The 27,049-nt window shown below is 41.0% G+C and overlaps 1 protein-coding gene across 18 annotated transcripts in view; it reads left to right on the top strand.

Moving 5' to 3' along the window:
- The window catches only part of ELMO1 (engulfment and cell motility 1), a 592,158-nt gene that overhangs the window by 340,444 nt on the left and 224,665 nt on the right, over positions 1 to 27,049 (top strand). For all 18 annotated transcript variants that reach the window (XM_019031281.4, XM_055347629.2, XM_055347626.2 and 15 more), the window contains one exon: positions 9,199 to 9,307. In XM_019031281.4, the coding sequence (XP_018886826.1) occupies positions 9,199 to 9,307 (109 nt within the window). The remainder of the gene's footprint in view (positions 1 to 9,198; positions 9,308 to 27,049) is intronic.

The following is a 27,049-nucleotide window of genomic DNA, read 5'->3' as shown; positions in this document are numbered from 1 at the left end:
CATACCCGCTAAGCAGTGGCTCCCCATTCTCACTTCTCAGTCCCTGGCAACCACCATTCTGCCTTCTCTCTCTATGGATTTTGACTCTTATTAATGATTTTTTTATTAGTCACAGGAAAAACAAAACAAACCAAAACCAATCAGATTTATTTCTTTTTTGTCTACTTTCATTGCTTTGCATGTCTTTAAAAACAAAAGGTTTGCTAATGATGGAAATTGGGAATGTAGATGTGACAGACCTGTAAGTCAGTGGTTCCCACAGTGTGGTCCAAAACTGGCAGATCTGTGTTAACTGGGAACTTGTTAGAAAGGCAGATTCATGAGTACACCCCAGAATGTCTGATCATAATTCTGGGGGTGGAGTCCAGCAATCTGCATTTTAATAAGCTTTTAGAGGATTCTAATAGAAGCTCAAGTTAGAGAACTATTGCTTTAAATAAACCTGGAGTAAAGCCTACAGGTGCCCACTACACCTGTACCCATCCTTGGGGCCAGGAACACATGTACTGGCATAAAAGGGGAGATTTTAGCCTAGCTTCTTTGGTGGGGGAGTCAGCTGGAGGATAGCCCCTGATACCTCCTGGCCTTTGAATAGTCAGCAGAGCTTGGCTTCCCTCAGTAATGTTGTGATTACTGTGTAGGCACAAACAGAAGTCATCCTGCTGTTATTTAATCCTTTGCCCTCTTTGTGCTACCTGAGGTGATGCTCAAAGGGAGGGCCTTTTGGCAAAACGTGGCTGTGATTGCTCTGTGTGTTTCACGCGTCCTGCTTTTGTTGCACTATATCAAAGTGCAGGGAGCATTTCTTTTTGGTTGATTAATGTTCAATTTGAGGTCTATTATGAAGCTCCAGGCTTTAATTACTATACCATTACCCAGTCAATTCCTTGCCATTTTATATTTATGACCTTTATTATGCCTCTGTATGTGCAATTGCCTAATTTTATTCTGGAAGCATTTCACCTCATTAGCTGGGTTTTATACCATTCTTCTCATTTGTCCAGATTGTTATTTATCTTGGTTCCCTGTGTGCATTTTCTTTTCTTTTTTTTTTTTTCACCAGTCTGACTCATTATATTAATACATTCTTTTTCTCCTTTTCCTGGGATGCATTGTTATTTGGCTCTTGGAAATATCGCTTTAAGTTTTTTGTCCTTTTCCCTGGTCGTCACTTATACTCACATTCTTAACCTGGTCATTTCCAACCTTCTGAAAGCCCATCTCAGCTGCCTGGCAGCACTGGCCCTGTCCAAAGGCCTGAGGCCTCCGCAGCCTGGACATACCATGGATGGCCGCCTCTCTCTAGGTGACCAATTAAAGCTCAGGGAAGATGAAGGGATGGAGTTTTTACTTAAGGGCATGCTGCTGAAAGTGACTTTTAAATATTCTCTTAAATCCTTTTCTAACTCTCTCTTCCTCAATCCCCTCATTGTCTCAGAAAACTTTAGGACTTGGTTTACTGACTTATTTTTGTGGGTTCCACCTCAGACCCTCTCAATCAAACCCTAGGGGAGCCTCCCAGCAGCCTGCCTTCAGTATGTTCTCCAGGTGATTCTGACACACATTAAAGTTAGAACCACTTTTCTTTTTTTTTTTTTCATTCTGAGAATGCTTTATTTTGCAGTACCATATAATTTTAACACACCAAATATATTTTACAGTAACAATTATATTCTTCACTCAGGCATAAGATCACCTGAGTTTGTGGATGTTTCTCAACAGGTTGTTGTTGTAGCATTTGGACAATGTGATTAGACAACACCCGGGGAGGTGGTCATTTCCAAATTGGAAGTTGTCCAGCATTATTAGGAACGTCTTGACTGGAAGAAAATTATCGAACATTAGTTTGGTCCTTTCTCTGTTCTTTTTTTTTTTTTTGAGATGGAGTCTTGCTCTCTCACCCAGGCTGGAGTGCAGTGGCGCAATCTCGGTTTACTGCAAGCTCTGCCTCCCGGGTTCATGCCATTCTCCTGCCTCAGCCTCCCAAGTAGCTGGGACTACAGGTGCCCGCCACCATGCCTGGCTAATATATATATATATATTTTTTTTTAGTAGAGACGGGATTTCACTGTGTTAGCCAGGATGGTCTCGATCTCCTGACCTCATGATCCGCCTGCCTCGGCCTCCCAGAGTGCTGGGATTACAGGCATGAACCACTGCCCCCAGCCTTCTCTGTTCTTTTATTTTTTTTATTTAATATTTTTTATTATACTTTAAGTCTTAGGGTACATGTGCACAACGTGCAGGTTAGTTACATATGTATACATGTGCCATGTTGTGCTGCACCCGTTAACTCATCATCTAACATTAGATATCCTAATGTTAGGTATCATAATGCTATCCCTCCCCCCTCCCCCCACCCCACAACAGGCCTGGGTGTGTGATGTTCCCCTTCTTATGTCCATATGTTCTCATTGTTCAATTCCCACCTATGAGTGAGAACATGCAGTGTTTGGTTTTTTGTCCTTGTGATAGTTTGCTGAGAATGATGTAGAACCACTTTTCTAAAGAGATGCTAAAAGAACTTGAGGAAACCCATGTAAGTCAGAAATATTATTTCATCCAAGTCCTTACTTTACCAAAAAAAGCAAGATTAATAACTGCTACAGCAACCATGTTTTGTTTTCTGTCGTGCTTTTTCAACAGCTTTTCCCAAGAGCGATAAGAATATTTCAGAAATGCAAATAGTAATACCTTGGAACAAGCGTTTATGTAATTATTATGGTGATAGTAGTATCAGTTGTCTCCATCAAGTGTTTGAGGTGTTTCAGGCACTAAGGAAATCTTTACTTCCATTTTGCTTTCCCATTTAATCTTTACGACCCTTTATGGATAAGTATTCCTTCACTCATTTTTATGGAGAAAACTGAGGTTAAGGGATATGTACAAAGTCACCAAGAAGTAGACTTTGTCTGTTAGAAATAGATCCAGGAAGTCTGTTTCTGTCCAGAGCCACAGTGCTGATCACTCCTTTGTGACCATGTGAAGGCCTTTCCTGCTCAAAGCTTTATTACTGTAATATTTCACCCTTTCTGTTTTCAATAGGAATTGGTAACCAAGAATATATGCTTTGGGGTTAGGCCATCTAAGCTTCCATGCTGGGTCTGTTTATTTCTGTGCTGTGTGACCTTGGACCAGTGACACATCTCTTTGTCTCTGTTTCCTCATCTGTACAGTGAGATGGCTTAGTATTTTGGCATGTGCTGGTACACGTGTGTGGAATGAGACAATCTGTACAAAGCCCTTCAAAGAAGACCTGGGAGAGAAATGCTTTCTATAAATGTTAGCTGTTAGCTGTTTGTTGCCTTTTGCTGCCATCTTGATGACATCCCTAAAGCTTTTTTCTTTTGGGTTTATTTACTTCCAGGCCTCACTTCCTTTCTAGGTAGATCTGGTGAACTAGCAGCCTGTGGTTCTGATCTGTTCTGATCTGTTATAGAAAGTGCTTGGCACACTTTCTATAATTTTAGTGTTCTTCTTTCTCTGCTCATTTAAAACCATCCTATTAGGGCTTGGATATGTTTGTTTAATTCTCTGGACTTGATTGAAATTCATGATCACAATTAACTTCTTGTGCAGCCCCCTTGAGGCAGCTCAGGGTTCTTTCTCATGATGGTCTTCAGTTTTCTTGGGACCAATCATCATTAGTATTGGCACCAAGGGAGAATGAAGGAGAAGTGACTCCCGAGTCTCCATAAGAGGAATCAAAACTGGGCTTACTCTTTGACCCTGGGGTAGGTCTGGGTCTTGGGATATGATCTAAGGACTAACACTTCATTCTGGGGAGTTGCCTGATACTATTCCTAAGGGGACATTGACCCTGTGTTGGAGTGTGGGGAGATCTCATTGATACTGATAAGGCTTCTTATTTATTTGTTGATTTAGTATGGGAGAAGATCTCCAGTGGGTCAGGAAACAGATTTGTGACATTGACAAGGATTCTGAGGACAATTGCCCTATGGTGGCTGGAACGCTTTAGTTTGAGGACTTTATTGCCAGAAACACCATGTCACGTATTGACTTGTTTTCTGCAGTTGTGATAACCTACCTTGTTTTAACCTGAGTGACTCTCTTCTAGGAGAGAGAGCCGGACAGACTCCATTTTAGTGTCTTCACTTGCAGCCCCCTTTATCCCCCTTAAGAGAATAACCAGTGCAAGCTGACTCCAAGAACATCCAGGAATGCACCTGCTGATAAGATACTGAGGCAGGCTATACCAGCAGCTCCTGGGAATGTGCTCGGTGGAAGGTACCTAAGAGCCCCTGCATTTATCTCTTAGTGATAGTTTAAGCCCCTGCACCTGGAACTGTTTATTTTTTGTAACTGCTTCTATAACCAATTAATTTTTTAACTTTTTGCCTGTTCTGCTTCTGTAAAACTGCTTCAGTTAAACTCCCCCTCCCCTATTTAGACCATAGTATAAAAGAATGTAGCCCCTTCTTCGGGGCCGAGAGAATTTTGAGTGCTAGCTGTCTCTCGGTCACCGGCTAATAAAAGACTCCATGATTTGTCTCAAAGTGTGGCATTTCTCTGTAACTCACTTAGTTACAAGAGGGTCCTTGTTCGTTCTTCACACTATTGTCACCCTGCATTCCTGCGGGAGAGCCCTGCTTAAACACCAGCACATGGGACTTTTTATCTTGCATTCTTGGTGTAAGCAGGTGAGGACCTACTTTTATCTCTCTCTCTGCCTCTCATGCTAAAACAACCAGAAGGCCTCTGGCTTACTTTCATGAGTCCCTAGAAGCCTGTCATCAGAGAGCCAGTCTCACTGCAGTCATGATTTTGGTTTAGCTGCTGGTAAAAGTGTTGTGTGAAATGTTGGCCATGGGCCATGCAGAAACAGGAAGAGAGAGCACAATAAAGAGATAAAAACACGACTCTCTGAAGGCAGTTTTAGGGACTTTGCCTTTGTTGTGTGAGTTGATATGCACGACAGTCCCATGAATTGGGTTTTATGTAAGGTCTTCGTATCTCACAAAGAGATGCAGTGCCTCATGCAAGTTCGTCCTAGTTGGCGGCACCTTTGTCCAAGGTCACCACATTATCAGTGCTTCTCATAGCTGCTTTGTGTCCCCTCTCTTTGCAGACAGTACCACCTCACACACACTGTCCTTCGTATGGCCTGTGGGGAGGCCACTATGCCTCACCTGACCGTAGGTTAAGTCAAAGTGAAATGGAAAAGGTTCACCGTGGAAGAGAAGCCTCCACAGGTGGCAGGGCATGGAAGAAGCCCTCAAGCCCTCTAGGGCTGGCTGCAGGAGGCACAGAATGAATTGGGCTCTCCCCCAAAAGAGAGAGCTTCAACAGAGAGTGGAAGAGAGAGTGTGCCAGAGACAAGCAAGTGAATATAAATCAGCCATGTGATGCTGAGGCAAGGAGGGCAAGAGAGCCAGAGAAGGGAGTCATATTTGAGTGAGGCTGGCCTTGGACTCAACACTTCATGGTCATGTCCAAGCCATAAATGTTCCTGATCTACACAATTGGAGAAGAGCGACAAGAAACACAGAGCATTCAGAGGAGAGCCTGGAATTTATGGAAGTAAAGTCTGTGGGGACACTGCAGCAGCTTTGGTCACTCACTATGAGGAATTGTCATCTTCAGGGGATAAATGAGATGACATAGAACCTTATAGCTTTGTCTAGGAGGAGCAGGGCTTATAGACAACTTCAAGGAGATAGAAGAAATTGACCAAAGTCCCCTTAGCTTCTTTAGACATGAAACCTACTGATTTTCATGGTAATATGTATGTGAAGCCAATTTGTAAACTATAAGGAGACAGGAAGAGATTTGGTCATTGGAGAGGGATCACCTGAGGTCTGGAGTTCAAGACCCAGCTCGGCCAACATGGTGAAACCCCATCTCTACTAAAAATACAAAAATTAGCTGGATGTGGTGGTGGGCTCTTGTAATTCCAGCTACTCAGGAGGCTGAGGCAGGAGAATCGCTTGAGCTTGGCGGGACAGAGGTTGCAGCGAGCCGAGATTATGCCACTGCACTCCAGCCTGGGCAACAAGAGTGAAACTACATCTCAAAAAAAAAAAAAAATTGAACTCCAGGACTGACACAGGCTAGCTCTGGGATGCTAGAAAGTCACCTCTGCCTTTTGTTTCAGCATTCTTAAGAGACTGATAATACCTACTTTATTAATGGATGGACTTGTTGGAAATCAATTGATAGAGAATGTATAAATATACTCTGTAAACGATGAAGCATTTTATAAAAATATAACTTCACATTGCACGGCTATCCAGTTTTTTTAAATAAAATATGCAGAAAGAATTTATTTTGGTGTTTGATATATTCTAAGATGAGTGGTAATAGCACCTTTTAGTACTTCATTTTGATTTCTGTTCTAGCATATTTGCCCTTAAAACTGAAGAGTAAGGGGGAAAATAAAGATGAAAAATATGCTTTGATATTTCCAAATGGAGCTTTTCAAAATGTCTCCGATGGACATGGTTAATATCAGAATGTTGAAATTGAATGTAGATGTATCAATGTGTTAAATAAAAGCTATCGTCCAGCTTAAGAATTATCTCTCACTATAGTAATATCTAACTAGTAGCATTCGTAATTGTAATCTTTTCTACAATATTTTTGTAAGAAGGTTGATCTTAAAAGTTACACAAGTAGCTTTAAATATTTGTGTCTGCCTTGACAACAGAAATCAGTCAGGAAGGTGGCGGGTTTATTTTTCTTTAGGTGGGCAAGTATGATAAGATGGATGGTGCATTAAAAAATAAAGAGCAGGACTTCTCCAAGCTGATTTACATATTGATTACTTAAATTACTACTTAATTTAGTGCCTGCTAATAAACTGTGCCTTGGAAATGTTTCCCAAGCATTTATTGGCTGCAGTAATTCTACCTACAGTGTATGCAGATCACAGCCTCATTAAATATTAATGTACTCATGAAATGTTAATAGAATGTTAATGTGAAATACAAGGGAATGTGCTCGCTGGGAGCTGGGAGCCGAGAAAAACTACCTGTCTTCTGTCTTCTCTTTATGTTCTGTCTTCTGGCTCTGTTTCTTTTTTTCAGTTCATTTCTCCCATCATTAGGAGCTTCAGATTTGCTCTCTGATCTGGCCGTCTCAGATACAAAATATTTAGAGGGGAAATAAAATTCACTGATTAATGGAACTTATTCTCCCCTCCTGCTTTCTGGAATGGGAATTTCTGGTTAGAATCAGAATGGTTTCCCTGAACAGGAAAAGGGTGATTCAGGCTGAGTGAAATGAAATTGTCTATGCTTGGGCAGACTGAGTGCATATGTTTTGGGGAGGCCAGCCCACTGCCCAGCTCACCTCAGTGGGCTCTGACCTTCATCTCTATCTGGAATGTTCTTTCTCACATACCTTGACATAACAAGGTCTTTCTCATCGTTTGATTCTCAATAGTCCGAGAACCTTCCTTGATCACCTGGTTATCTAAACTCCCCTCCCCAAGCATTCCCTGTTACTCTCTGTCACTCAACAAGTTATTTTTTATTTTCATAGCACTTGCGATAAACTGTAACTACCTCTTTTGTTTTTGTGTCCTTCAATTAGAATGAATGCTTAATGAGGTCAGGGCCCTTGTCTATTTTATGGGGCTCAGCCATCTTCCTGGTGGATAACAGGTGCTCAATTAATACTGTTGACTAAGTGAATAAAACACCTGTCCCTGCCACTGAAGAGTTCATATTCTGTGGAGGTGACAAAACAGTGAGTCACTGCACAGCATCATTGTAGATGCTACTGAGAGATGGTCATTCAAAGTGGTGTAGCTATTAAGGAAGTCCCAGACAACTCTTACTGGGGATGAGTTTTGGAGAAGAAGCTTTAGACATGGATAAAGTTCCATAACTTGAGAGTTTTGTTATTTTGTTTTGCTTTTGTTTAATCTATGTGCAGAGTAATTCCCTTAGTTGAGAGTGATAGGAACATCTCAAATTAGCTTAAGAAAAGAGGATAATTTATTAGATGGACAAAAGGATTTTCAGAGGAGGGACTGAGCAACCAAAGGGGAAAGACAGGGAAGTAGTTGTGCTATAGGAACAGGGGGACCAGTAGGAATAGGTGGAACCAGTCTCAAACACTTCTAGGTCTCTTGCTGTCTCTTGTCTCTGTTTTACTTTGCATTTTAGTTTTATTTTCTTTTTTCTAAGGACCAACATCCAGGTAACTCCTAAGTCCACACTCCAGGGTCACCGTCAGCATAGTTGAGCCAGTATTCATTCATTCTTTCATTCATTCTTTCATTCATTCATTTTTTCTTTCTTTCTTTCTCTTTCTTTCTTTCTTTCTTTCTTTCTTTCTTTCTTTCTTTCTTTCTCTTTCTTTCTTTCTCTTTTGAGGTGGATTCTCACTCTGTCACTCAGGCTGGAGTGCAGTGGCACTATCTTGGCTAACTGCAACCTCCGCTTCCCGGGTTCAAGTGATTCTCCTGCCTCAGCCTGCCCCCTAGCTGTGATTAAAGGCACCTGCCACCGCACCCAGATAATTTTATTTTAATTTTTAGTAGAGAGAGTAGTAATTTTAGTAGAGATAGTTTTTATTTTATTTTTAGTATTTTTTTTTCGCCATGTTGGCCAGGCTGGTCTCCAACTCCTGACCTCCAATGATCCGCCCGCCTCGGCCTCCCGCAGTGCTGGGATTACAGGCGTGAATCACCATACCCGGCCCCAGTTTTTCTCTTAGTATGAAGTCTCAGGGAAGGACTCTGATTGGTCCATCATGTCACATTTTCCAGGCATGATTTATTCAACTGATGCCAGAGGGTAAGATCTTGTAAGAATATGGACTTCCTTGGAAAATATCCTATTGAAGTTTGAGACTGAAGTCACAGAAGGAGTTACTATTCCAAGAAAAGAGGACAGAAATGGGAGGACAAGAGAGTTGTTTGGTCACTGAAGTAAAAAAGTCTTTATTGTACTATTCCAAAACACTCTCCACAAGCTTCTCTGTGTAAATGGGAACGAACAAGCAAAATATCCTCTTTTACAGGGTTGAAGAGGATTGTCAAAGATTTGGGGGGGATAAATGAGACTTTTTGGTCCTGTATACTTGGAGTACTATTTTGTCCTGGCCCCAAGAGTCTTCGTTTGGGGATCTGAAGTGGATCTATGTATTCATCTATTGGAATGAAGGTGATATTCTTGATGTTTTCCACAGCTGAATTTCCTTTCTAATCTGTTCCCTTTCCCATTACAGATTGTGCTTGAAAACAGTAGTCGAGAAGACAAGCATGAATGTCCCTTTGGCCGCAGTAGTATAGAGCTGACCAAGATGCTATGTGAGATCTTGAAAGTGGGCGAGTTGCGTAAGTATACCTATTTCCCACATGGGTGTGAAGCTGGCAGAGTCCCAGCTTCCAGGGTTGTGCCCCTACCTGTACGAAGAAATCCCAAGATGCCGACAGCTTCTTACGGTCGTCACTATGGATAGGTTGATTATTATTTGGCTCAGGTTTACAGCATACATACTTTTGCATGTCTGGTCTGGAAGTAAATGTGATTAAAACCTATGGGAATGGAGAAATTTGCAGATCATTGTGGCTGAGTTTCAAATATCATGAAAATGAGTACATATTAAAACAGGCTTGCTTCTGTTCAGGAAAAAAAAATCTATGGATTTCTTTTTTAAAATTCCAGTTTATAACCTACCAGTAGATCATTTTCTTTTCTTTCTTTCAAAGCAATTTTTCTCTATAAAGAAAAATTGAATACCTTAATGAAATTCTCTTGCTCTCAGTGTTTCTGTTGTTTGGAATACTTTCTGTAAGAAAGAAGAAATTATTAAAGAAAATGGGTAGCTGAAAATGAAAAATGTGGTCAGCAATATTTTTATTGCTCTTTTTCTTATATCACAAAATTTATGAGAGTACATACAGAAAAAGAAAGGATGATAATTTTCTTGTCTTTTGTTCATTGGCATAATTTAGCTTTAATCTACGAAGGTGGATATGATTTAACCTGTCCCTATTATCATTGTCGATGTTGAACCTTCTTAAAGTAGTTTACTTCCATTCCATCCAACATCTAGAAGCCAGCACACATATAAATCTTTCCTCACAGGCTTAATAACATGAGCACCAGAAAAGACTGTTTATACCAGAAAAATGTTGGGGTGTTTGGTATTACTGTGAAAACATAAATATTCAGTTGCCTGCTCGAGAGCTTAAAATAATGGCCTGAAATGATTAATGGGAGGAATCTGATGATTACATTGGAAAGAGAGTTATGTTTTATTTACAGTGTAGAACTGACTACAGGTACTGCTGAAATAAACTAGAAAATTTAATACTTAGTAAGGAAAAATACTAAGAAATTGAGCCTGGTTGGCCAAGTGGAAAACTTTATCATCTTCCAGTGTGGGCTCATGGGAGGAAGCAGCCAATGATGACATAGAACATGAGCATTTTTGCATTGGAACAGTAGCAGTGTAACCTGAGAGATCTCTGCATTCACCTACTCTGGTTTACAGCTCACCAAATGCGAAGATTTCTGTTCACATGGATCCTTGACTTGAGTTATCCTTCTTACTCCCTAATTACACTAACTCGCTGAGATTTCAGTGTGCAGTATCGCTTACTGTTTACTCAGCTTAAGGATATAAGTCCTAAATCAAACAAATCCTGCTGAATTCCTCTGTCTGATAACTGTGACTGTTTCATGTTTATCTCAATTTCATGGGGGAAATTGGTGAAAGTTGCTGGCTGGAAAGCATGTCTGGACCATCTGGGAGTTAATTTTCAGTAACTGGAGTGAGTAGTGGTGTTCTACCAGGCAGGTGTTTCTGTGTCCAGGGTACTGCTCTGCACTGCTGTTCGTTGTCTCCTCCTTTCTGATGACAGCCTTTGGCTGTTTATGCTCATCTTGATGGCAGCAGAAGGCCCACTCTCCATGTGTACCTTCACTCATGTTCTATGACATGCCGTGCCCAGCTATCTGCTCTTCTCCTTTGCCCAAGGGACATACGTCTGTCCTGCTAAAAGTAAACACATAAGAGTGATCTGGTGTAGGCGGTAGAGATTGCTGGGAATAGAGGGGAACTGAGTTCAGCTCTGCTACTTAGGGCCTTGTGTCCCTGAGTGAATTACTCACAAACCGCACTGTGCTCCTACACCTCCAGGTTCTCTCCAGAGCAGAATGTCTAGAAATGGATTGGTAGTATTTTGGGTGGTGATTTGAGTAGTTGTGTTCATTTTCTGGCTGAAATTGCAGTGATCTCAGTGAGAGAAGCTCTATGGGAACAGCCTTATTCAACCTGGGGGGAATAGTTTGGAAGAGATGGTTGAATTCCAGAGCAGGTGCAGGCAGGGTAAACATGACCCTGATGTGGTCTGGCCTCTGGGTCAGTGGGTCCCCATCCAGTGGGTGGAGGGGACCTCAGCTGGCAAGAATCTGGGCAGGTAGTCCTCCTCAGGTGAATGTTCATTTTGTGCTTGGGGATGGGGTGGGGACAGAATAGGGGATAGGGCTTGACCTCTGGCAGGTGTAGAGTAGCCCTCCTGGCCTTTCCAGGACCTGGTGGTCAATCCAGGAATCAGGGCAGAACTCCATTTGTGGGCTGAAGTAACAGAGTGGAGATGAAGGCAAACACCTCGCAGGTCCCTGGAGATGCCACAGATGCTCTTCATGCATTGAAGACTGTTCCATCTCCCACCTTCTGATGGAGAGAAGACTCCCAACATTCTGCCACAACTCACTCAGGCCTGGTTTCTGCATTGAGACTGGGCTTGGACAGCTGAGGCCTGGCATTGTCAAAGCAGTCTCTCTTCACCTAAGATGACAAACACATTTATTAATTTGTTCAATGAAAATCTATCCAGTATTTACAACATGCCACAGACTATGAGGGACACTGCAGGTACAAGGGAACCAGATATGGTCCTTATCCCCAAAGGAGTTCAGAAAACTTCCTATACACCTCAGAAAGTGGAAGAATGAGCTGGGACTGATACTTTTTCCTATGAGTTTTGTCATTATGTTTTTTAACACATGCCCATCATCTGTCCTGAAGAATAATTTCCCCAATGTTGTGATAGTCATAAGTTTAAGTTTTTAGTTTGACTTGTCACTTGCCATCATCTGCAAAGCCCATTCTGGAAATTTGTCAAGGCTTACAAAAAACATTCATGTTTCTGAAGCCTACATGCCCAAATGAGTTGTTTTCTGCTCATAAAATATTAAGGATTGTTACATTCTGATTGAATGCTAGACACCAAATGATAAAACACCCTGTGGTAAGAGCAAAATTGCTTTTTAATGGATTGCTTTTTGCCCATTGCCATATTAAATAAGTTACTAATATGCAAAGCTAAGCTGAATACACCCTTATGTTGAAAGAAATGCCTGTTTTTCTTCTGAGGAAAATTAGATTTACACACAAATCTATCTTCACTTGGTTTGTACGTGACTGTTTTTCTCCATTCCTAAGTTCATAGTTCTGAGCACTTCTCAGATTTGTGTTAATAATTAACTTTGAAGACCATGGTCACTTTAGTTCTATAAGCAAGTGCTAAGACCAAAGAAGTACTCAATTAAAAATCTAACTGCTGGGGAGAAAGGATGTTTACAAAAGTAGAAAGATCCAATTTTCTAGAAAGCATTTCTCTTTTGATTTTAATTTTTGGTCTCTTGAGGAAACCCACCTCTGAAATACCAATTATATTTTGGTGTCTAAAGCAAACATATTAATGTTCAATTAATTACTGATACCAAATATTTATGTTCATCTAAGGTTGCTTTAAAAAAAAAACAGCACTATTTTCCTGCTTCCCAATTATTGACATTGCAAGAAGCAAATGTTACCTCTAATAGCGTGGTCCAAAATAATGTCTATTTACATTCTCAGAGCACTTTGTCAAGGTTATTCAGTTGAAGGCTGTAACACTCTCAGGAGTTAAGAGCAATGGCATCTATGTTTATTAGTGAAGGGAAGACTTACTTGCACCTACTGCATAATGTCTGAGTTTACTGAGCTCAAACTGGAATTTAGGAAGCCAAAAAAAAAAAAAAAAAAAAGAAAAGGAAAGACAGTGTAGACAGAGGCAAGAAAGTAGAGTGATCGCATTTGGGCATCTGAATGACCCATCTTGGAATCACAGCTCAGTCACTGGCTGTATGCCTTGAGAATGTTTCTTCTCTGTTCTGAGCCGCTGGTTCCTTATTTATGAGATAAATGAGGAACTGTGCTGTGCACAGTTGGTTGGAGCCTTAAATGAGATAATGGATGTTGTCCTAGTTAGAAGATGAGTAATTTTAGGGCTGGATGTGGTGGCTCACGCCTGTAATCCCGGCAGTTTGGGAGGCCAAGGTGGGCGGATCACAAGGTCAGGAGATCGAGACCGTCCTGGCTAACACGGTGAAACCCATCTCTACAAAAAATACAAAATTAGCCAGGCATGGTGGCGGGTGCCTGTAGTCCCAGCTACTTGGGAGGCTGAGGCAGGAGAATGGTGTGAACCTGGGAGGCGGAGCTTGCAGTGAGCTGAGATTGCACCACTACACTCCAGCCTGGGCGACAGAGCGAGACTCTGTCTCAAAAAAAAAAAAAAAAAAAAAAGAATATGGGTAATTTTTTTTGCAAGTGATAGAACCTCAATTTCCATGAGCAAACTGAAAGTTAGGTGAGGAGGGTGCTGTAGCATAAATGACAGCTGGATCTAGGGCCTGGAACAATGTCCCTTGTTTCTTTATCTTCTATATATTGGTTAAAAGTTTTCTTTTTAACCTGCTTTATTCATGAGGCTCTTTTGTGAGCAAGACATATTTTCTCTTAGTTTCAGTTTCAAAAATTACAAAGAAGAATACTTAGGGACCTGGATGTGGTCACATATCCCCATAGCCTGGATTGGATAATTGGCAGCCCCAGTCAGAAGAACAAGATTGAAGATTGAGGGATGATATCGTTTGGCTGTGTCCCCACCCAAATCTCATCTTGAATTGTAGCTCCCATAATTCCCACGTGTTATGGGAGGGACCCAGTGGGAGATAATTGAATCATAGGTGTGGTTTCCCCTGTACTGTTCTCATGGTACTGAAGAAGTCTTACGAGATCTGATGGTTTTATAAGGGGAAACCCCTTTTGCTCCATTCTCATTCTGTCTTGCCTGCCACCATATAAGACTTGCCTTTTGCCTTCCACCATGATTGTGAGGCCTCCCCAGCCACATGGCGCTGTGAGTCCATTAAACCTCTTTTTCTTTATAAATTACCCAGTCTTGGGTATGTCTTTAGCAGCAGCGTGAAAACAGACTATTTCAAGAAAGGAGCAAGTCTTCAAAAGAAGAGTTATATTTGTGTGTGCAGGGTCAGTGAGAGTGGAGGGGGCAGGGAGTGGTGCCCTTACAGAAGACAGGAGGCATAGCACAGATGAATACACATGCGCTTATTGTCAATGTGAAGTCATTAAGAAGATGCCCAGCTCCTAGCAGGGGAAAAAGAAATAGTAGCTATTTTTTATTTTTGTTATTAAAGCACTTGTCCTGAAAGAAATAATAAATTATTGGCTGGGCATGGTAGCTCACGCCTGTAATCCCAGCACTTTCAGCGGCCGAGGCAGGTGGATCACCTGAGGTCAGGAGTTCGAGACCAGCCTGGCCAACATGGTGAAACCCCATCTCTACTAAAAATACAAAATTAGCCGGGCATGGTGGTGCATGCCTGTATTTCCAGTTACTCAGGAAGCTGAGACAGGAGAATCACTGGAACCCAGGAGGCAGAGGTTGCAGTGAGTCGATATTGCCCCATTGTACTCCAGCCTGGGTGATAAGAATGAAACTCTGCCTCAAAAAACTAAAAATATAAGTAAATAAATACATTGTTGATGAGTGCCAGGAATACTTGATTTCTGGTACAAATGGATCAATTACTCTCTTTTGAATAGGTAGAACCTTACCCAATTATATTCTGATGTCAGGTAGAGCTAAGATATTTTATTTTCCTCACTCATTCATTTATTCACTTAATAACTGTAGGGCTCCTCTATGTGTCAGGATCAGGGTCACTGTGGACATGGATTTAGAACCCATTCTCCATTCTCAGGCAGCTCACACTAACTGGAGGGTCCTTCACATAAATAAATGATTATAAAACATTTTTCCATTTGTAACATTACATTTGAGTCACATTCATATCTCTGGGAGGCAATACTTCATTACTTCTGTTTGTGAAGAACTGGGCAGGGCTGGGGAAAGGAGAGTCTTGCAAGGTGTGATAGAGAAGAAGAGATACCTGCACGTGGGGTTCACAAAGACGAAGAGATATCAGGCAGTCATGGCTGTGTGGATGGTGGGAGGCGGCTGTTGAAAATTCCAGGCAGTGAGAAATGGTAGGCTAGAAGACCTGGAGGTTCAAGGGATTCTAGTTCCATGTAGTTAATGCAGAGGGTTTGAGGGAGGAAGCAAAGGGCAGAGGTGCTAGCAGAAGCAGTTGTCAGATCACGAGTATTTGCCATGCAGAGAGTTTTGACTTTATCTAACAGGCAGTGGAAACCAATAGAAGGATTTTAATAATGAAAAGAAATGTCCCAGTTATGGGCATAACACGCTAGAATTAGATTATATTTTCTGGGTGTGACAGAACTTGTGAGCATGATGGTGTACAAGCTCACCCTAGTCCTGGCCTAATAATGCAGCAGTTAGGACAATTTCAGGTACAAATAGTAGAAATCTCAACTCAAAATGTCCTGCCAAGGACATGTATTGCATAAGTCCAGAGTTGCGTAGATCCTAGAGCTGGTTAGCATACCTGTCCGGTGATGTCATTAGGGACCCAAGTTATTTTCATCTTTCTGTTCTGTGTCTGGTAGCAAGATGATGGCTACCTTCACATAGTCAGAGGAACAAGAGGCCATCTCTTCCGATGGATCTGTTTTAGGTGTGTAGAAGTGTTTTTGAAAGACTTCCAGCACACTTTCTCTCATGTTTTCTTGGCTGACACTTTGGCCTGTGACTGTGCCTAGCCCAGCCATGGACAGGGAATGGGACTGTCCAGAGGTTGGATTAGCCATTACCCATTACCCATTAGTATAACATACCTCTCCTGAGTATGTTATGTGACCACGGGATGTTAGATATCTAAAGAAAACTGGAGTTATGTTAAGATGGGAGAAATAATTACTTGAAACCCTTAATTCTGTCTCTTTACAGTCTTTTCTGCAGTGTCCTTACTGATGCAGAAAACCGTAACAAATTGAAGCCAGATTACAGTCCTCTGTCATTTTGTGTTCATTGAGAATTGGGGAAATGCACTAGTATCTTTTTAAATGCAGCAATATCAAAGATTGCAGAAAAATGGAAATTGAGGTTTGATTATAATGCATTTCTTCTTTCATCACTAAGATGCTAGGGCTCCACTGCATTACTGTCCTTTTAGCAAATGGATATTTCCACTTCTTCAATTATGCTTTTGTGTGGGGGTTATTCTCAGGTGTATTTTGAAGAGCAGAATGGACATACATTTGTGATTGAAGCCTTGAAACAGTTTTGCCAAATTCACCTGTTTGACCGTTTATAATTAGATTACAATGTAATACTACTGCTCTGGGTTTTTTTTTTTTAAAAAGCAAGAAAGAAACCTACATTACACATTATGAAAATGTTCACCATTTCCTTACTTTGTCTTTCCATGGCAATATTTATTATAATACACCAGTGGTGCCGAGTGGAGCACCTTGTATAATTCATCACCCAGACACCTCTGCTTCAGCAAGTAAAAATAACACAGATGAGCAACCTGAAGGACTGTTTGGAGTGCAGCAGCAATTAGAATAGACACTTAACTCTGGGACATTGGTGTTTTTGTACCTTGAGAAGTACCATCCATCACTTTCATTCTTGGGGAAAACATTCTGGCTAAAGAAAACTCAAGAAAATTAGCTTTTAACAATTAAATCTCTTACGGACCTTTTTTTTCTCCAAATACGAGCTTGTACTCTTGCTTATGCAAAGTGGAATGCTCTCAGATCTTGATTCTGCCCTGAATTTTCACGTTCTACTCTTACATTCTATTTCAACCTTAAGTTTAAAGTAAAACGAAAACAAATGTTCTAAAGCCTAACTTTGACATTAGGAAGTTGCAGACACTTTTGGTCTAAATTAAAATCATCATAGGAGAGAGCATAAAAGTCATTTGAAGGTGATTGTTTTAAATAATTATAAAACTAATAGTGGGATTTATAATGGTATTCTCCAAGACAGGAGAGAACTTCATGTAAAATTCTTGCATTCAGAATCAGAAGCCCTTGTGATAGGCATAGTTGATACGAGGACTTTTGCCATGATGGTTAACCTTCATCTTGCCCCTTACTGTCCCCATCTGTAACATAGGGATATCATCATCAGTCATCATCAGTCATGATCGTCATCATTCTCATCTGAGAATCAGGTGAGGCAATGTTAGTTAAAGTGCTTTGTTAACTGTAAAATGCACTATTTGTGGAAGAAATAAATTAACTTGAATATGCACAAGCTTAGAGATACCAAGATGCATCTTGCAGCAAAGCCAACTGTTTCTGTGCATTTTGTGGATATCCTAAGAATCTGAAGTTCTGTGGTGCTTTGTTTGTGTTTCAGAAAGCAGTACTTGGAGATACTTCTGAAATTGCAGGAAAATGTTCATCCCCATAGGAAGTGGTTACAGAGAGCAACTAAACTTGGCAGTTTAAAAGGAGACTATACCAAGCACATCTCACTTATAAATGGATGAAAATATTTATTGTAGACTTTTTAAGTACTTACTCCTTTTTACATTATTTCTGAAAAGATATAGCTGGCCCCAATCAGCATCCATTCCTGTTGTCTCTTAGAGGTCATGGCTAAGAGGTGAGCCTGGTAGATTTGCCCAAGCTGGTAATGAGAGATACAGACCTGTTGAAAGGCACAGGCTCCCATTGTCTTCTTAACGCCTTATAGAAACACTTCTGGTTCATCTCAAGCATCGTTTGGGTGACTGTTCTGATTCCTCGCCTCATCCTCACTGTGGGAGGGCATTACAGCTCCCTCAGAACTCCTGTAGCACTTTATCTGTGTCTCTTTGTTATGCTTTCTACTGTTTATTAATACATACCCTTTTCTTTTTCTTTCATTCCTGGCCTCACTTCCCCTAAAAACTGGGGTGGTTTATAGGAAACCTTGAAGATAATAAAAAATAATGATAAATGGTAAAAACCAGGGCAAATAAAAAGTAAAATGAAAAAATGGATGATGAAAAGTACATGTTACAAAAGCCTTTGCATTTGCTAGCAGTGGACACTGAATTTGGCTCAAATATTCATTTGTCTCAGGGAAGCAAGAGGAGCTTGAAAATATGAAACAGGTCAGTGCTCCATCTCACATGAATAAGCTCAATGTGAAAACCCAGATGCTAATTTCAATTTAAACCCAATAATGTTAAAATAGTATTTCATAATATTTAATATATTCATTAAAGATGATGGACTAGGACACATTCTTATCATTAAAAAAAAAATCTGCCAGAAAGTGATAAGCTAGCATCATTCTTAAAATAAAGATACCAAAACAGCTTTCCCATCAAAAACTGAGAGTAAACTGGGATGCTGTATGATGCTGATATTATTCACCATTACTGTTTCTCCTTGATCTGGAAAACTTACAAACACATTAGAGGTAGAGTTCATCGATAGAAACAAATATTTTAAACTGTAGGTAATAAGACTTTCTATCCCTGAAGAAGTAAAGGATAAGCTAATGTGGTTTAGAAGAGTAGCTAGATAGTGAATAAACGAAAGTTAGTAGATGTTCCGTATGTCAGCAATAATTATAAAATGGAAAAAAAAGATTATAACAGTAGCAATGAAAATGTAAACTACTTTGGAATAATCCCAATGGAAAACATCTTGGAAACTTAGGTGAAGAAAACTGTAAGACTTTGCCAAAATATACAATAGACATTTCAAATACATAGAGAAGCAAAATGTTTTCTTCCTGGTTAGAAAACAATGTGAAAAAGTCGCAAGTTCCTCTACATTAGTGGACAGGCTCATATCACATTCCAAAGTATCACTGGGAATTGGGACGGAAACTTCATGGGATGACTCTAGACTTCATTTGAAAGAATAAGGGTATGAGAATTGGTAAGGGAGAATTGATATAAAGAATAGCCATAGAAAAATAATGTAAATAAAAATATATTTTTAAAACTTTTTTTTTTTTTTGGCAAGAAAGTTCAAAGATTTCCTTCTTTTTTTTTTTTTTTTGGAGACAGGATCTCACTCTGTTGCCCAGGCTGGAGTGCGGTGGTGTGGTCTCGGCTCACTGCAACCTCCGCCTCCTGGGTTCAAGCGATTCTCTTGCCTCAGCCTCCCGAGTACCTGGGATTACAGGAATGCACCACCACACTGGGCTAATTTTTGTATTTTTAGTAGAGATGGGTTTTCGCCATGCTGGACAGGCTGGTCTCGAACTCCTGACCTCAAGTGATCCGCCCGACTCAGCCTCCCAAAGTGCTGGGATTACAGGTGTGAGCCACTGCACCTGGCCAAAATAACTCATTCACCCAGGTTCATCTATAGTTATGCCAACATTTTGCCACATATGTTTTATCATTCACCCTCTTTTTCTCTCCTTCTCTTCACACACACACACACACACACACACACACACACACACAGTCATGTATTGTTACAAAAATGTTTCTTTTAGCCAAAAAAATTGTTTTAAAAAATATAACTTGAAGAAAAATTCAAAATAGAAGTATTTTAAATCAGTTCTAACTCCGGCCTCTTGAGTCTGAAAGAGCAAAAGGTGCTGGAGCCCTGCCTGGCAGGAGGCTTGCCCGGGAGGGCTGTGGAGGAGGAAGGGACTCTGCTGCCACAGAGCGAGGCTCCATCTGGAAGTGGTGTCCAGAGCCTGGCTGAGCACCTCTGCTTGCCCTTAGAGATCTGAGAGAGACTGACTGCCGCCTAGTTCTTCCCAAAGCAGGTCAACGGTGTTGCTGTCAGGGACCTTCCTTGGATGAAACTTACATCCACCTTCCCTTCTGGTCTTTTCCAATGCTAGTGGATGTCGTTTTCCTAAAATCCCAGTGGTTATATACATGAGGAAGTTTAAATTCAGGATACAAGCATCTTATAGCAGGAGAAACATCATAAAACAAAATCACAAATATAACAGGATTCCAATCAATGACGGAGGCCATTTGCAGGATGGCATCATCACGTCTCATCAGTAAAATGAGTATCAAAGTGACTAGTCTCATTCCAAAGGTGTAAAGTGCAAAAACCATCTTTCCCTAGTTACAGAGATGCCAGTCTCTTCTAAATCTCAAGCTTGGACCCACGGGTTATTTTTTTTTTCCAAAGCAGTAATCACCGTTCTCAGCATTTCTTGTAGGATCGTGATGTACCGGGCCATACCCTTCAAAGTCCTCGTAAGTTGTAAAAGTAGAATATTAGTATGGAAGGCAGCATGAAATTGGAGGGAAAGTATAAGCAGAATGCTAGAAGATTCTAATAGATAGTAAAATAAACTAACCTCACTAAAATAAAGTAAAACAACAGAAATCAGGATGTCAAACTGCACTGAAAAGATGACGAAATGCTAACTGTAAAGTTTTCAAAACCAAAATATACATGAGTGAAACAAACAAATGGAAAAAAAATAAAAAAACAAAACAGAAGCATACCCACAGCTAAAGTCTTTAAAACACTTTTTGCAGACACTGTGGCTTCCTACAGTGTCAGTTTTTCCCTCAGGGAGTCTGCAGTAGTTAGGGGAGCAGCTTGAGGACAGAAAGCTCTAGAATGCTTTTATTTCTCATCCTTAACCTGGAGGCTTTGGTTGTAAAGATTTACCTGATGGTTGGAATAGATTAGAAGGTGGATGCCAATCAGGTCTCCCAGCCTTGGGCACTTGAACTTCAGTCAAAAACCACTTGCTGATTTTGGCTGGGCAGGATGGCTTACACCTGTAATCCAACCACTTTGGGAGGCTGAGGCGGGCAGATTACATGAGGTCAGGAGTTTGAAACCAGCCTGGCCAACATAGTGAAACCCTCGTTTCTACTAAAATACAAAAATTAGCCAGGTATGCTGGTGGGAGCCTGTAATCCCAACTACACGGGAGGCTGAGGCTGGAGAATCGCCTGAACTCGGGAGGCAGAGGTTGGAGTGAGCCAACATCATGCCACTGCATCTCAGCCTGGGCAACAGAGTGAGATTCCATCTCAAAAAAAAAAAAAAGGAATTCGCTTTTTTAAAAAGAGGGAGACCACTGCCATTTATTGGATGCTTTCTATGTAACAGAGAATTCCCAGAGTCAATAATAAGCACATGTTACCTCTGTTAATCCCTGCAACATCTTCATTTACAAATAAGGAACCTGAGATGAAGGGAGAGGTTAAGTAGACTGAGGTGATGCAGGTATTAGATGGAGTGAATTATTGTGAGATTCTCCTGTGCTGTTTGCCCTTAACTATGGTGCAATGCTATCACCCACTGCTTTCACTTTCTTTGTAAATATCCTGTCTTCCTTACAGACTGTAAGCCCTTTGAGGACTAGACTCTTAGTGAATTCATCTTCCATCTTAACTTCTAGCCCAGTGTTTTACATGTAGTCTGCATTTAATAAGCGTTTGTTGCATGAATAGAGTAGCTGTCTGTTTGCTTCAGGGTCAGTTCCAAAAATATTCTTCAGACATTGCTAAATTTTTAATAAACTTTGCATTTTACCCTGAAACCTCTCAAACAACATTCTTGTTTTCTTCTAAAGTAAGTGAGAATGAGTTATACTAAAGGGCTCCTCTTCATCCCTCTCCCTCCTGCTCCTCCTCAGGGTAATTTGGTTGAGAAGGCCCACTGAGTCCAAATTTGAATTAGAAAATATCAACACTACAGTATGTTCCCCCAAGAGGAAAAAAATGATCTATTTTCAATCTTGTGTTTCAGAACACACAGCTGTGTGACTTCCTAATTTATTATATCCCCAACTGCCTCCAGACAGCTCTCAGCTTGCTGCTTTTTTTCTACCCACTCCCGCTCTATAGGAAATGGGTTCGACTTTAACCAGCACAGAGTTCAATCTCTGTTCTAGGCAGGACTCCAGTGAGGACTCCGAGAGGCCAGTAAACAGCACTTTTCCAAAGATGCCTCCTCCTCAGCAGGTGCACCTGTCCACCAGGACTTGATGGGAGCCAGGTCCCTTCAGATGGTGGCTGTAGGAAGCCAGGCTATCAGGGGCAGCTCCAGCTGGCAGGTCTTCTGGCTGCCTGTCTCTCTGGAGTGAGCTCGCTTTCTTCCTCCCAGAGAGAGCTTTCTGGCCTGTCTGCAGGGAGCAGGACACAGTTTTAGATCCCAGCAAACAAGCCCAATGTGGCTTCCCTTAATTTGGCTTCCCAAGGGTTTTGGCCACAAGAACAGATTGCAGCTGTGGCCTGAGCATCTTTAGAAGTGTGAATCACATTTTTTTCCCTGAAGAAGCTATTTTGAGCTTTATAATTACATATTTCCATGTTTTTTTTTTATAGAGTGAGTAAGGAGAATGACTTGCATTTTTTTAAATGGAAATCTGCTGGTTTCTTTGCTCTTCTGTCTTGTATAACTTAGTCCAGTGATTCCTGACTTGGCTGTGTATCAGATTCACTTTGGGGAGCTTCTGTGAAATGCAAATTCCTGCAGGGGAATCCAGAAATCAGCAAGCTTAATAGACTCTGCAGTTGATTCCTAGGCAGCCTGATGGCCCCCTCCCAAGTTTGGACCTACCCTTCCCTGGGAATTCAAATCATGGCTAAGTGGATATTACTCTGGGGTGGCAAGAGCCACTCACAGTGCCTAAGAGAGATTAAGCATTAGAAGACCTGGATTCTAGTTCTGGCTCCACTACCAAGCAGCTCTAGACAAGCGTCTCCTGTATGGTCCTCATGTTTCTAGGCGGGGAAATGCTGGGATTGTCCAGGTGGCGACCAGCTCTAAAGCTACTGTGGTACTCCTTGTTATGTAACCAATATGCTGACTGTAACCACTACATTAGTTATACTTGAACTTTGTTGTCACCTGTTCTTGAGTGACATATGTATAACCTGAACTGACTATTCCATTTTGTACAAGAGAATTATGGAAATGCCCACAGGCCTTGTTATAAAGGGCTCCTGGGGAATAGGCAACCTCAAAGCATGGACCAAAGGACTTACCTCTCCCATGCAGGTGTGACGACTCTCAGCTTTTGGACAGAGAATTAAGCAAAATGGGCTTTTCTGTTTGTTTGTTTGTTTGTTTGTTTGAGACAGGGTCACCCGGGCTGGAGTGCAGTAACGCAGTCACAGCTCACTGCAACCTCTGCTTCCCAGGTTCAAGTGATCCTCCCATATCAGCCTCCCAAGTAGCTGGAACTACAGACACATGCCACTACACCCAATTTTTACACATACACACTACACTACACTATACCAATTTTTTTTTGGTAGAGACAGGGTTTCACCATGTTACCCAGGCTGGTCTGGAACTCCTGGACTCGAGCAAGCCGACTGCTCTGGCCTCCCAAAGTGCTGGGATTAGAGACATGAGCCCACGGTACCTGGCTGTGAAATATGCTTTTCTCATTCTGCATGTTTTTCTCCTTTGAAATGTCAACCATCAGAATCTTTTGAGAGGAGTTAAACATTAATTTTGCCAGAACAGATATAGGAAGTGGTAAAAAAAAAAAAAATCCCTCTGTTTTCATTATTTTCTGCCAAACTGATTTCTCCCCCTCTATTTTCCCATGTAAGCATCCTCTGGGCTAGGTTTGGTGGCCACTCCATTATAATGCCAGTGCAGCTTTCGGGGACTGTTTCAGGTGCCTGGCCCATCTTTACGTGGAAACAGCAGTGTTTAAATAAACCTGACACATGGAGGAAGAAATGAACCTAAATGCAAATGCTATTAACATTTCTGCAAGTCATACCTATCCCCAAGAAGCATAGCTCTCATGTTTCTTTGTCTTTTATTGGCAATTTAATTGTTTGAGAAATTGCTTTTTACCAGAGTCCATAAGAATCCTACCAAAATGCACTGACTTATTTTCCCATCGACTTGCCGGGGTGAGAACTCAGCCTGCTGCTTTTCTGTGTCATTACCATCATCAGAAGAAACTTCAAATGTAAGGCCTCGTAGGGTTCATTGTTTTCATCATTTTTTTTTGTTTTTGTTTTAGATCAAGAGTTTACCTTAATGCACATCGTATTAGTCCATTTTCATGCTGCTGATAAAGACGTACCTGAGACTGGGTAATTTATAAAGAAAAAGAGGTTTAATGGACTCACAGTTCCACCTGTCTGGGGAGACCTCATAATCATGGCCCAAGGCAAAAGGCACATCTTACATGGCAGCAGGCCAAGAGGGAATGAGAGCCAAGTGAAAGGGGTTTCCCCTTGTCTCGTGAGATTTGCTTATTCACTACCATGAGAACAGTAAGGAGGAAATTGCTCCCATGATTCAGTTATCTCCCACTGGGTCCCTCCCACAACACATGGGAATTATGGAAGCTAAAATTCAAGATGAGATTTGGGTGGGGACACAGCCAAACCATATCACATATACTGTACCAAATTCTCCTAGGTGATTTTATTATAAAAATGAACTAATACACATATTACTTTATATCCTGATTCTTTTCACTTAATGTGTTAGAGACATCTTTCAGAAAATATGTTCACTCAAAAGTTCATTCAAACTTTTAATAATTGCATAGTATTCCATTTTATAGATAGGATCATTTTGTGGATATGGATATAAATAGTATTTCATTTTATGAAAGTATGTCTCCCATTGATGGGTATTTATATTGTTTGCAATTTTTCTTCTTATAAAGAACACCGGGATGAATATTTGCTTAGTAAGTACACTTAACATGTTAGCACTGGGGCTATAGCAGTGAAATAATCTGTCTACTATCCATTCCCTTAAAGAGCATATATTTTAGTTGGAGAAAGATAATAAACAGATAAAGAAGTATGTCATATGGTGAAAAATGGAGAAAAATGCAGCAGAAAAGGGAGGACTTATGAGATTGCCTCATTGAGAAGGTGACATTGATCACAATTATGAATGAAGTGAGGAAGTGGGCCAAGATAGTGTCTGGAAAAGAGTTTTCCAGAAAGAGGGAACAGCCAATGTGAAGACCCTGAGGCAGGAGTGTTTGCCATGAGAAAGTAAGAACACAGAGGCCAGTGGGGCTGAAGCAGAGAGAACCAGAGAAAGATAGTATAAGAGTGGGATAGAGGGTGGCCGGGCACAGTGACTCACACCTGCAATTCCAGCATTTTGAGAAGGTGAGGAAGGTGGATCACGAGGTCAGAAGTTCAAGACCAGCCTGGCCAACATAGTGAAACCCTGTCTCTACTAAAAATACAAAAAAAAAAAAATTAGGCATGGTGGCAGGCGCCTGTAGTCCCAGCTACTTGGGACACTGAAGTGGGAGAATCACTTGAACTCGGGAGGCAGAGATTGCAGTGAACCGAGATCACGCCGCTGCACTCCAGCCTGGGTGACACAGCAAGACTCTGTCTCAAAAAAAAAAAAAAAAAAAAAGTGGGATGGTGGGTGAGAGATTCTTCAGGTGCTTGTAGGCCCTTGTAACCAATTTGGCTTTTACTCTATGTAGAAAGAGAAGCCGTTGGGCAGATTGAGCATACATGTGACATTATGTGATTTATAATTTCAAAGAATTGTGTGGCTCATCTATTGAGATTAGACTGTAGGAGAGCAAGTTAATATACCCCACTACAATAAGCAAGTTGAGAGATGATGGTGTCCTGAACCAGAGTGTTAGCAGTGGCAGTAGTGTAAAAAGGTTGGATTCAGGATTTATGTTAAATGTAGAGCCAACAGGATTTTCCTGGATGATTGGATGTGGGGTGGGGAATAAGAGGAGTGAAGGATGGATGACTAGAAGCAGGGAGTCATCACTGAAATTGATGGAGGGGCATAGAAGATTAGGAGTTCTGCTTTGTTTGTGTTAATTTTGAGATGCTGTTTAGACATTTAATTGGAGATGTTGATTTCATGTTGGATATATGTGTCTGGAGTTCAGGGGATGGTTTTGAATTGGAGATGTAACTTTGAGCATCAACAGTATATAGATAATAGTTAAAGCTATGAGACTGAATGAAAGCATTGAAGAGGCCCTAGAATTGATCCCTAGAGCACCCCAAGATTTAGAGGCTGGGGAGAAGAGGAGGCTGGGGAAGGAATTGAGTGGGGCTCCCAGGGGCATAGGAGGAAACTCAAGAGAAAGTTCAATTCAAGGTGAAGGAGAGATTGCAGTGTCATATGCTGCAGGTGATGGGGTTAAATGAGGACTGAGAACTGACCATTGATTTTTAGTAAGGTGGAGGTCAGGGTGACCTGAACAAGAGTGATTTCACTGGAGTTGGGGAGGAGAGAGCCCAACTAGATGGGTTAAGAGCAAGTAGGGGCAGAGGCAATGGGACAATTAGTAGAGATGCATGCTGCTCAGTGTGGGCCGCTGATGGCTGTGGGGAGATAGTGAAGAAGAGCCTTTTAGAAACATTTACACCATTTGACATCACCACAGCCTTCAAGCCCATGATCCTTTTTCTAGTGATTAATTTTCATTATACTTTTTCAAGAGTGTCTGTTTCTAATCAACAAGTTAGACATTGAAAACAAACTGGTTTTCACTGCAGATAGTTTGAGAGGTACTGATAGAGATGACCATTTAAAGGGGCTTTGCTTCACAGTGATACAGAAAATAAGGTGGAAGCTGAAAGGGAAGTTGTAGTCAAGTGAGATTTTTTTATTGGTGGGAGAAATAACAGCATGTTTATATGCTCCTGGGGAAGATTTGGTAGAGAGGGAAAATTTGATGAAGAAGGAGACCTATATCTTGGTCTTTACACACATCTTAATAATTTCCTTAGCCAAGTGTCTACCAACAGATTCTGAATTAGATAGTGCATACTTTTAGTATTTTTAAATTCACAGGTAATATATGCTCAATGCTAAAAAATTTAAACATGCAGAGAAGCAGAACCAATAATTATCTATTATTCTGCCACCAAGAGGGATTCATATATATCTTTGTATGCTTTTTGGGCATTAA

The sequence above is a fragment of the Gorilla gorilla genome, chromosome 6 (genome assembly GCF_029281585.2).
Source record: "Gorilla gorilla gorilla isolate KB3781 chromosome 6, NHGRI_mGorGor1-v2.1_pri, whole genome shotgun sequence".
In the NCBI taxonomy this organism is placed as follows: domain Eukaryota; kingdom Metazoa; phylum Chordata; class Mammalia; order Primates; family Hominidae; genus Gorilla; species Gorilla gorilla.
Note: the sequence above shows the minus strand (reverse complement) of the source record. Positions and strands in the feature narration are given on the sequence as shown.